The sequence below is a fragment of the Lethenteron reissneri genome, chromosome 26, assembly GCF_015708825.2.
Source record: "Lethenteron reissneri isolate LAM-NWPU_2019-01 chromosome 26, ASM1570882v1, whole genome shotgun sequence".
In the NCBI taxonomy this organism is placed as follows: domain Eukaryota; kingdom Metazoa; phylum Chordata; class Hyperoartia; order Petromyzontiformes; family Petromyzontidae; genus Lethenteron; species Lethenteron reissneri.
In genome coordinates this window covers 6,553,014-6,565,329 of record NC_083804.1, presented here as the reverse complement: position 1 = coordinate 6,565,329, position 12,316 = coordinate 6,553,014, and the positions used below count along the sequence as shown (strand labels likewise).

Sequence of the window (12,316 nt, the reverse complement as noted above, 5' to 3'; positions counted from 1 at the left end):
TTCTTTTTCTACTCCCCACCGAGTTATCAGAGACGGACATTCATACGGCGAGCCTTCACTCTACCCGGCGTCGCACACCGCTGAAATGTAGTGAAACGCGCTCATCGGCGTATATTCGCGTGTCAGATGCCTCCTAAGGGGGTTTGCTAACAACAAAAATTTGCGTGCGGAAACCGTCTACGCTTTAGCCCCGAAGCGGTTCGAAGACATCGCGGTCCGTTCGCAGTGGTCTTCGTGAAATGGCAGAAATCTGCGCTTTTTTCTTTGCGGGCTCCAGTCCTCCCCAGGTTTGCGCTAAATCTGTCAGTGGATGCTTTTCGAGACAACTTTGGGAACCGAATGGAGGAAATAGAAGGTCATGGCAAGGGGACGCCCTTGCTGCTGCCACTGATGTTTTCTCGCGCAAATGCCAGCTGCACCGTCGTTTTAGGTTTGCCTCATTTGGTACAACATTCTAAACGCGCCACCCCACCAACCCCCCCCCCACTGCCCCTTTTTAATTTGTTCACTCACTGAGCTGAAGCCCATTTGTCCCTTTTTGGTTTAACTGCAGTTGAGCTGTTGATCTCGCAAATCTTTTCACACTTGTGTCCTATTTGGATCTTGCCAGCTAATGTCCACACTGCGAATGAAACACGGGCGTTTGGTTCATTGTACGACTGAGTTACGGCTGGGCAGCAATTGCCCACACTACAGCGAGATTTTTAAAACGGCACTTGTACATTTTTGGGGGATTTCGGAACATTATTTTTTTCAAAGGTTCCCAAGATGAATCTTTTTTACGTGAACAAGGTGGATGGATAAATTTTTTTCTTCTTACAGAAATTAGAGAAACGGATATTTTGAATTAAATTTGTTAAGGCTAACCTCTTTTATTCGTTTTGCATTGTAAGTTTCACAGTTTGTATCATGTCCTGTATTAGGGTCCTACAGACAATCGCCCCTTTATAATGATAAAATTGAACACTTTTTTTTCTGCTCTGAAGTCACATTTAAAAAATGAAGCGTTTTACACGTCAAACGCATCAGTCCTGTCATGCCAACATTTTTTCGAATCTGCCACTTACATTTATCTAATAACAACGACAACAAAAACCCCAGACAGAGCGTTTGTTTCGGATTTAAAATGCGTTTTCCTTCCAGTTTTACACATTTTTATATGAAATGTGACCTTGAGAAGTGAATTCAACAGCGTCACAACTCCGGTGATTACGAATCTAATTGTGGCGACTGACATACGTGTGTGTGTGTGGCTGTGTGTGTGGCACTTGTGGGGAGCGGTGGTGTAGCAGTTAGCGCGCTGCGCTACGAACCTGGCGACCCGGATTCGATTCCCGCTCGCGGCAAACACCCAGTGACGATTTTCTGAACCGGTCCTGGGCCTCCCCTAGGTCGACTCAGCCTCAAATTAGTACCTGGTGCGATGTGTAAACATCGTCACAGGGAGACAAAGGCTGCCGGGCGTGGTGTTGGCCACCCACCCCCTCGTGTGCTGTGCCAGCCTTTATAGGTGCTCGCTAACAGCACTTGCCCCAACAGTCTGCTACAGGCTATACAGGGGATCTTTGCGTGTTTTTTGTGTGTGTGACCTGTAGAACAATGAATAATTGCTTTACAATTTTACAATTCACAGTCGAGCAAATGGTGTTAATTTGCGTCCTCCTAAACACTTTGCGATGTGTGTGTGTGTTAGTGCGAGCACACGTGCGATGGCGCGCGTGCAAGTGTCTGCGCGTGCAAGCAGTGCACCTGGTGTGCATGCGTGCACGTGTCCGTTCGCGTGTATGTCTGCGTGTGTTGTGTCTCCGTGTCTACGTGCCTTTGTTTTTTGTCTCTGTGCATACGGATGTGTTCACGCGCACGTGCATGCTGGCGTGCGCGTGGCTGGGTGTGTGTGTAAGTGCGCGTGCACGCATGTGAGTCGCGTATGTGTGCTCGTGTCTGTGTAGATGTGTGTGCACGCTGTGTGTCCGTGCCTATGTCTTTGTCTATCCACATGCGTCCGTGTGTGCGTGGATGGGTAGTTGTATGCAATGTGTGTGTGTGTGTTCGCGTGTGGACACGCAACATGCACAGTGTGTGTGTGTATATTGGTGTGGGTGTGAAGAGTGGCTGTGCGTGTGGGCCCGCGAGTGTATGGTTTTGGCGAGCCCTCCGGCGGCATCAACAGTCTTGACTGTGCTCGAGTTGGCGTGAATATACAAAGGATCGCAAGGGTGGCCTTGCTGGCCGAAAACACATAACCAACAGAAACACATGTCTCTCCGCTTTTCAAAAAAATTCCTTATAATTACGTGCGATTCGTTCCGTTTTCTTGGTTGCGTCGTTTGATCAAGAAGCTTCGTGAAGACACTCATTGTCGGTGTCGTTTCTCTCGTGTCGCGTGGGCGTTGATGAAAGTGGCAGTGTTCATTTCATTACTCACGCTTGCGTCTTATCCGGAATTATCGCTGTTGGGTTACTTTAGCCTTAGACGAAGTATTTGGGTAGGGCACATCTCCGTTGGCGATGGAAATTCCACATTCGAATGGTAAAGACAACTACTGTCGACGACCTGCTTGTCAGTTTTGATGTGGTTTCCTTGTTCACCAAGGTACCTGTGCCTGACACCATCGCAATCATTGAAGACTTGGTTCATCAAGGACTGAATGCTGGGGTACCCCCCCTGGTGAGACACTGCTTAACCAATACATACTTCACCTGGAATGGAACCTTCTACAAGCAAATTGAGGGCACCCCAATGGGCTCCCCCCTATCTCCGGTTGTAGCCAACATCTTCATGGAGAAATTTGAGACGGACGCCATCCAGACTGCCACTCTACGCCCGACCTTATGGAAGAGGTACGTAGACGACACTTTTGTCATCTGGCCACATGGCCGGCCTGCTCTAGACCAATTTCTCGACCACATCAATTCCATACACCCAGCCATCAGATTCACCATGGAAGTCGAAAATGATGGCAAGCTACCCTTTTTGGATGTCCTAATCAAAAGGAGACTTGATGGTTCAATGAGCCACTCTGTCTACAGGAAAGCCACCCACACGGATGCTTATCTAAAACCGGATTCCCACCACCATCCATCTCAGAAGAATTCCCTCATCAAGACTCTATATCATAGAGCCCAATGCATCTCCGACCATGAACACATTTCCAGTGAACTCAAACACGTACGCCAAGCTCTTAAGGCAAATGGTTACTCCGACTATACAATCCGCAAAGCCATCACTCCAACCATCAAGAAGGATCCTGTTGAGGAGCCTTTCAAGACCATCACCTTACCCTACATTGCTGGGGTCACAAAAAAGATCTCCAAAATCCTGATTAAACACAAGATCCAGGTCCGATTCAACACAGTACATAAAATCCGTGATCTGGTACCGTCTGAAAAAGATGTGGTTCCAGACATACAGTACCCTGGCGTCTACAAACTAAGTTGCCTCTGTGGTAGCAGTTACATTGGGGAAACCAAACGACATGTCTCGGACCGCATCCGTGAACATAAAGCTGACCTGAAACACGGTAGGACTAACACCTCAGCCGTGGCAGATCACTGTTACAACTCAGTGGGCTCACATGATATTGACTTCTCCAAGACAGAGGTTCTCTGCAAGCCATCTGGCTATCATGAGAGATTCGTTCATGAGGCGATCCACATATACAAACACAGAGACAACTTTAACCGAGAAGATGGATTCTGGCTCAGCAATCATTGGAAGGACGTAATAAACCATTTCGATACACATTAGGGTGTGTAGAATAATACATAGTGTGATATTAAATGTATAAGATATAGGTTGGTTTACAGCAATACAGTATATAATTTAATGTTGGGTTTATCTATGGCAGTATATAGTACGGTATATGCTCGTGTGATGTAAGAGAATAAGGTTTAGATGGAAGCATATTATAGAATTTTTACGAGGTAAAATTGTAATGTATTACTTGCTGTTAGTAACTCAGCTTATTATAGAGTATAGTAAGTATACTGATGGTGCGATGCAGTTTATACTTTAGTTTTTATGTAGTTTATACTTTAGTTTTCTACGTGGTTGTTGAGTAACTGCAGCTACATATCATTAACATTCCTTTCCTTTGTTACTGCTAATCCCTGCACCCCCCTTGGTTGCTGCTGATCCTGCATAATGCATGGGCATAATATGACTTTGACACCCCCCCGCCCAACGCCTACGCATTTTCCATGAATATGCTAAATCCCTCTTCACATGCACATTCTTTTTGTTAAGGCGCTCTTCAACCCCCAATGCAGCTTATATATAAGCTCCTAGTTTGGTAGTGTCTCATTCTTCACCTGAAGACGGCTGCTTGCGTTGTAGCCGAAACGTCGTGAGAATTGTTTTATTATGTTTTATTTTTATTATTTTATTACTTCCCTTCTACGTGACTTTACCGAAAGAAACAAGAAGACAACTACTGTAATCACAAACCTGTACACGGTAACAGTATAAACATTACACCTCTTTGGACTTTCTTCACGAATGGTTAGTGGCTGCCATTATTTTGTTGAGAAGCAGCAACGTCCACTCTAAAATGTCATCACATTGTTCAAAACTTCATTGCCGGGTCAAAATGTCGTCATGGCCGAGAGGAAAACCCAAAGCCACGTGGTGGGATCGCATGTGGCTCTCGGTCCTTCCCCTCCGTCGCTGACCTCCGATGACTGTCTCCACAACTCTCCCCCTCTCCTGCGCGCTGCACGCCGAGTATCCGACTCCTCGCAGGTTCCTCGTCCTCCCGATTGACGTCCGGCTGAAAACTTGCAGGCGTCTCAGCCTCTCTCCTTCCACGAATTTCCTCGCAACCTCCACGCGCAGCCGTTATCAGTCCGATGAAATGCCAATGCAGCGAAAATCGCCGATTAACCCCCCTTTTAAAGACCAACATCACCAGAGCCCAGACGGTGAGGATCTCACAAAAAATAAATTTGCCGTATTTTCCTCTCTTTAAAATCGCAGCGGCTCACGGTGCACAGCTTTGAACGAAGGCAACCATGCTGCGTCGCTTCTCTATTGTTGCACTCCTTTCGTTTTTGTCCTGTTTGTTGCTGTAGCTTGCTGACCCGCCCGTAGTGGACACCTGTGAAAAAGAGCTGCATATCTCATCGGGTTCCTCCAGTCTAAATAAAGATTCTTTACTTAGATTGATTCTGTCATGAAATTTCTCACCCACGTGACATCAAACGCGCCGTGGACGAATCGCCAGTGGGGAATGGAGAGAATGTCGACGGAGATCCGATGTCCCATTCTGCGATCTGCGTGTTGTGCACAGCACCTCGCTGATCTCGTCAAAGAGCGCAAAACCATCACGCGAACTCCGGTCATCCTCACAGCAGCGGCTTTTAGATAGCCATCGAACAAAGACGGTCACTACTTCACTCGGTGTTTAGGTGTGCTTCTGCGGCCGTCTGGAACGCTCGGATATTAGGAAGCCACTGGAGCTATGCACTTTAAAATCTACGTGGAAAACCCATTTCTTTAGAACTGCTTTTAGCGTTTAGTTATGTTGTCCTTCCCCCTGCACCTCCAATGAGCACGGTAGGCTACGTGCCGGTGCGAAAGAAGTTCAACATACATACATTACATGTGTGCGAGGGTTGCTTTTTTTGTTGTTGTTCGCGTTTCGTGTGGAGATCCACATTTTTTGGAAACGTTTGCCGGTGGCTGCCTTTAGAAGCAACCGTTAATTGAGGCGCACCGCCGAAACAAATGCCGTCGCTGGGATGAGACGTTGGTGAATTGGCACGGCCATTGTGAGAGAGGTTACCCCGACTCCAGAAAGGAGGACCGGCGTGATTTCCCAGGATGGAGGGAGGGGGTGGGTGACAGCCTACGGAGGGGCAATGGCCCACTTAAGATGTCCCCCCGGAGAAGAAAAATGGGCGCGAGCGATGAATGGGTGCCCTGTTACAGGTCGCACAACATTTCCCAATGAGCGCGATGCTCAGTCTTGTTGCGAACGTCGGACGAAGGGATTGCAAAGTTATCTTTTTTTTAAAGTGTGCACCTTTGTGCGGTACGTGTACAGTACAGTACTTGTATTGCGCTGCACGTCAGGTGCGTATCGACGAATTGAATGACCGATTAAAATCGGGTTCGTTACACGCGCGATGCATTTCATTCAATCGTGCATGGGAGACTCGGTTGTGATATTTTTTTATTGGTAAATGTTGTGCGTGTTCAGGTCACCTGACTGCTGCAGCCATTAGAGATTCCATAATGGGAAAATTTTAATCGATTATTGAATTTTATTGTGCTCAACTAGAGCCCTGAATAGCTGCATCTTCATATTTGTTTCAAGCTAATCAGTGCTTGGATATAATTACTGGAGTTGACTCAAACTTTGGACTGGTTTTGAGACTTAACTTTTTTGCACATTTTTTTATTGTATATTTTCCACATCCAGTACACAACTGTTTTGTAAAATTACTGCAGTGAAGACCACGTGTATGGCATTCACTGTATTTGCTGTGTGCGTGTACAACAAACACACAAAGGGTGCACATATTAAGAAACATAAAGCAAGCGGGGAGTGAAAAGTATGCACTATTGTGGCTAGCCAGGTCTTGCATCGAGTCCAAACTGTGTCCACTTACAATAATAATGTCCATTATTTATCCTGGATGGCCCTCACGCAGTGTCAGGGGGTCTTTTTTCAGGAGGCTCCTGCTCTGAATTTGTTTGGCGAATTTTTTTTTCACGTGGGTTGAAACCAGAGGGCCTGTAGAAAGCCCTTATACATACGAAGAAAACGTTTCAAACTGCTCGCGGACAGGTCAGTAACCTACTCGGTTGAGCGATGAGGTGTTGATGAATCTTGATTTTTAACTAAATGATTAACAATTAAAAAAACCTTTGTTAATCCACTGCTGGCTGAAGGCCTCCCCATGCCGTATCAGTAATGGCAGTTGTTTAACCATACTTCAGCGTGCTGGTCAATGCGGATTAGTAAAGAGAGGGCCCAGAAAAAGTTCAGATATAAATTGTGACCGATGTTAGCTGTGAACGGAAATGAAACTCTTCTTCTTGGTTCTTTCGGTAAAGTCACGTAGAAGGGAAATAATAAAATAATACAAATTAAACATAATAAAATACAATTCTCACGACGTTTCATTCAGACGCTGTCTTTCCGACAGACCTGTTCTTCACCTGAGGACGGCTGCTTGCGTTGTGGCCGAAACGTCGTGAGAATTGTATTTTATTATGTTTTATTTTTATTATTGTATTATTTCCCTTCTACGTGACTTTACCGAAAGAACCAAGAATATGAATCCCTGCAGTCACGAAAGATTTAAATGGAAATGAAACTCTTATAGTGCAGTGTTCTAACCACTGCACCAACGCTGTACCGTGTGATATTGAATCGTGTTGATTGGCACTGAGGTTAGATAGCTTGACTAGCAATAAAAGGTCACAAGTTCAAGTTCCAGTGGGTATATACACTTTATTTGAAGTCACTTGTTTGTTATTCCATGGAGGGGCAGGCCCCCGCCATAGCCGTAAGGAATTTTTCACCACTGGCTCAGCTCCACGAAAAAATGTATATACGCACTTTGCCCACGCTTGTGTCGGGCAGAGAGAGAGACACGTGGACTTTTTGACTTTCCTACATTATCAAACAAAACATTTCTCAAAAGCTCTGCCCCCACCCCCCAATATTTTTTTGTTAAAAACAAAAATCACAATATATATCATGTCAGCCCGAGTAAAATCATTCATGTGGTAGTTTTGGAAGTGCCTGGAGTGCAAAGCGTGGCCCCGTTTCCGCCACTGGGACATCTGGAGAGTATTCTCGCTGCCTAGCTGAGGTTGCACGAAAACCCAGATCGCGTCGCTCTCTCGCCTAATTGGAGCAAAATTTTCCCAAGCGCTGCCCATCCTTTTTTGCCGCCAGAGCCCAGATGGTCAAGATCCCACGAAAATAAAATTTGCCGTATTTTCCCCTCTTTAAATCGGAGCGGCTCACGTTGCATGGCTCCTAACGATGGCAACCGTTCTGTTTTCCTCGCTGGATGTGGAATTATAATTTTTTTCCATCGCAGCGTTCCAGCGTAACGGCGACACCCATGGTTTTGTTAACACTCTGTCTTACTACTTGCCTGTGTCATTCGCCGTTGTGCTGTCTAGCTCTCTCCGATGTGTTTTTCGGATTCTACTGCATGATATTGTTCGGCAGCTTTTTTTAAAATTGAATATCATCATCATCGGCGACATCATCTTCATTAGCGGCAGAGGTATCATCATTAGCAGCTGCTCTGCTTGCGGTACAATCCAAAAACACATCGGTGGAGAGCTATATTCTGCGTTGATAGCGACATTTCCCCAGCTGAGTATCCAGGTTTTTCTGTGAAGCAGCTCGTGAAATGTTTTACAGGATTATTGGCCAAGGATGGCATGCACAGGTTTGCCAGTCGTGTGTTAAAATCATCAGTCGACAGATTTTATTTTTGAGGCACAAGTTTCCTGTCCTAAAGTCCCAGAGGTCAACAGAAAGTTTCTTCGTTTTCGCGTAGAGTTTGTGTTTAAAACAATGGTGTGCGTGGAAGAACCCAGATGTCACGGCCCCAAGAAGAATGACGAACCAACAACCCATTACAGCGCACGTCTGTATAATAATAATAATAACATGTTAAGAAGTGCGAAATCTTACAAATCACGGTTACAAAATTACATGCAGTTCCAAAGGTTGTTGTCGTGCTGTGAAATCATTGGTGTAATGTTTAATTGGATCGTCAATTAAAATAGTGCGTGTCTAAAATACATACGTCGAATGAGTTGTGATTATTTTCAATGCCTCTACCTTGCATGCGGGTTGAGGAATGGCGCCGTTCTGAGTGCACTGTGCCTCAAAGCCATCAACCTGAGTTCGAATCCTGGCCACGGCTAACATCGGTGGCAAGTGTTGATCTTGAAAAATGAATCTGCCTTGGGCCTCCCCCCTAGGTCGAATTAGCCTCAAATGATTATCTTGTCTGGAGTGTAATCATCAGCACTGGGGAAACAAACTCGGCTGTGCGTGGGGTTGGCCACGCCACCACCTCGCTCGGTGCTGTGCCAACCTTCCCCATCAGTCAATGTCGGCTACACATGGGGATCTTTGCCTTTGTTTATTGCCAGCTTATTTGGATTATTTTGCTGCTATGAAATTGAACCTGATGGCGGGACCCCGGGGTCCCGAATAAACGGAAGTCAAGATCGTAATTAGTGAATTTATTTTCGGCGACTCCGTCCCAAACGCGCACATAAACGCCGCGACCGACCTGGCGCGGATCATTCTGTTGTCGTGTCGTCCAAGCGCAGCAGCGAGGACGAATGCGCAGAAGAAACAACATTTAGAAACTTTGATTAACGCTTCGTGTAGAGCACGTCGAGAGGAATAGATTGCCGTGTCGTTCGCCTTAAACAGACATAAAATGACGTCGCAACGCAGTTCATGCGAGAGCCGGGGGCTTATGGGACCCCGGGATCCCGCCATAAGGTTCAGATGTCCACACGCGATAAGCCACTTTGTTGAGCTGTCATTTGTGGCCAGGTCACTTCTGAAAATAAGTTAATGCCTCATTGGGCTTTTCCTGGTAAGATTAAAAACTAATTTAATTTTATTTGCATATTTTGTAAAGTGATTTGCTTATATTTTGACTTCAAAACTTTCGTGACTGCAGGAATTCATATTCTTTGGATCTTTCGGTAAAGTCACGTAGATAGAAAAAAATTCGAGTAAATAAAATAAAAACTATCGCTTGTGTTGTGATAGAAACGTCGTAGTTTTTATTTCATTTACTTTTATTTTTTCTATCTACGTGACTTTACCGAAAGAACCTAAGAATATGATTGGCTTACCTTTATATACTTTGCACTCCTATCGTGTTTCTGTATTGTTCGTTGTTGTCGTAACTTTCTGACCGGGCCCTGCTGGACATTTGTGAAAAAGAGCTTCATAGCTCATCGGATTCCTCCAGTGTTGATTAAACATTCTGATTCTGAGATGCGCATGCGTGTGTGTGGTCCCATCGCGCGCAATCCCCTAATGCGAACGTGTTGCTCTCGCGCTGTTCTTCACTCCCGGCCCAGGCGCGAACCACCGTCGGAGCTGGCAATGGAGATCCCTCAGCAGATGAGCGGACTGCAGAGGAAGAAGCCTCCTGGGCTCTTGCTCAACATCCCGCCGCCAACACAGGACTCTCCCGTGCTCCCGGTGAGCGGCCGCGGCGATGCGGGGCCGGAGGGATGCGGGGCCGGAGGGATGCGGGGCCGGAGGGATGCGGGGCCGGAGGGATGCGGGGCCGGAGGGATGCGGGGCCGGAGGGATGCGGGGCCGGAGGGATGCGGGGCCGGAGGGATGCGGGGCCGGAGGGATGCGGGGCCGGAGGGATGCGGGGCCGGAGGGATGCGGGGCCGGAGGGATGCGGGGCCGGAGGGATGCGGGGCCGGAGGGATGCGGGGCCGGAGGGATGCGGGGCCGGAGGGATGCGGGGCCGGAGGGATGCGGGGCCGGAGGGATGCGGGGCCGGAGGGATGCGGGGCCGGAGGGATGCGGGGCCGGAGGGATGCGGGGCCGGAGGGATGCGGGGCCGGAGGGATGCGGGGCCGGAGGGGGATGCGGGGCCGGAGGGATGCGGGGCCGGAGGGATGCGGGGCCGGAGGGATGCGGGGCCGGAGGGATGCGGGGCCGGAGGGATGCGGGGCCGGAGGGATGCGGGGCCGGAGGGATGCGGGGCCGGAGGGATGCGGGGCCGGAGGGATGCGGGGCCGGAGGGATGCGGGGGCCGGAGGGATGCGGGGCCGGAGGGATGCGGGGCCGGAGGGATGCGGGGCCGGAGGGATGCGGGGCCGGAGGGATGCGGGGCCGGAGGGATGCGGGGCCGGAGGGATGCGGGGCCGGAGGGATGCGGGGCCGGAGGGATGCGGGGCCGAGGGGATGCGGGGGCCGGAGGGATGCGGGGCCGGAGGGATGCGGGGCCGGAGGGATGCGGGGCCGGAGGGATGCGGGGCCGGAGGGATGCGGGGCCGGAGGGATGCGGGGGGGGGCCGGAGGGATGCGGGGCCGGAGGGATGCGGGGCCGGAGGGAATGCGGGGCCGGAGGGATGCGGGGCCCGGGAGGGATGCGGGGCCGGAGGGATGCGGGGCGGAGGGATGCGGGCCGGAGGGATGCGGGCCGGAGGGATGCGGGGCCGGAGGGATGCGGGGCCGGAGGGATGCGGGGCCGGAGGGATGCGGGGCCGGAGGGATGCGGGGCCGGAGGGATGCGGGGCCGGAGGGATGCGGGGCCGGAGGGATGCGGGGCCGGAGGGATGCGGGGCCGGAGGGATGCGGGGCCGGAGGGATGCGGGGCCGGAGGGATGCGGGGCCGGAGGGATGCGGGGCCGGAGGGATGCGGGGCCGGAGGGATGCGGGGCCGGAGGGATGCGGGGCCGGAGGGATGCGGGGCCGGAGGGATGCGGGGCCGGAGGGATGGGCCGAGGATGCGGGGCCGGAGGGATGCGGGGCCGGAGGGATGCGGGGCCGGAGGGATGCGGGGCCGGAGGGATCGGGGCCGGAGGGATGCGGGCCGGAGGGATGCGGGGCCGGAGGGATGCGGGGCCGAGGATGCGGGCCGGAGGGGATTGCGGGGCCGGAGGGATGCGGGGCCGGAGGGATGCGGGGCCGGAGGGATGCGGGCCGAGGGATGCGGGGCCGGAGGATGCGGGCCGGAGGGGATCGGGGCCGGAGGGATGCGGGCCGGAGGATGCGGGGCCGGAGGGGATGCGGGGCCGGAGGGATGCGGGGCCGGAGGGTATGCCGGGGGTCGGCCGGAGGGATGCGGGGCCGGAGGGATGCGGGGCCGGAGGGATGCGGGGCCGGAGGATGCGGGGCCGGAGGGATGCGGGGCCGGAGGGATGCGGGGCCGGAGGGATGCGGGCCGGAGGATGCGGGCCGGAGGGATGCGGGGCCGGAGGGATGCGGGGCCGGAGGGATGCGGGGCCGGAGGGATGCGGGGCCGGAGGGATGCGGGGCCGGAGGGATGCGGGGCCGGAGGGATGCGGGGCCGGAGGGATGCGGGGCCGGAGGGATGCGGGGCCGGAGGGATGCGGGGCCGGAGGGATGCGGGGCCGGAGGGATGCGGGGCCGGAGGGATGCGGGGCCGGAGGGATGCGGGGCCGGAGGGATGCGGGGCCGGTGCCGCCGCCAAAACTGGCGATTTTTGTCGCAGCCTCGAGCGACGCATTTTTTTGGGGGGGTTTCTCCGTAGCGGCAAAATTATTAGCGACTAACATAGCGACTCTCACCGCAGATAAAATTGTGCGGATTTTGGAACGATC

At 51.5% G+C, this 12,316-nt stretch overlaps 1 protein-coding gene across 2 annotated transcripts in view; it reads left to right on the top strand.

The window, feature by feature from the left end:
• LOC133347559 (inactive rhomboid protein 1-like) overlaps positions 1–12,316 on the top strand; it is a 74,743-nt gene that overhangs the window by 27,202 nt on the left and 35,225 nt on the right. For both annotated transcript variants that reach the window (XM_061559932.1, XM_061559931.1), the window contains exon 2: positions 10,088–10,211. In XM_061559932.1, coding sequence (XP_061415916.1) covers positions 10,113–10,211 — 99 coding nt within the window. In that variant the 5' untranslated portion in view covers positions 10,088–10,112. The remainder of the gene's footprint in view (positions 1–10,087; positions 10,212–12,316) is intronic.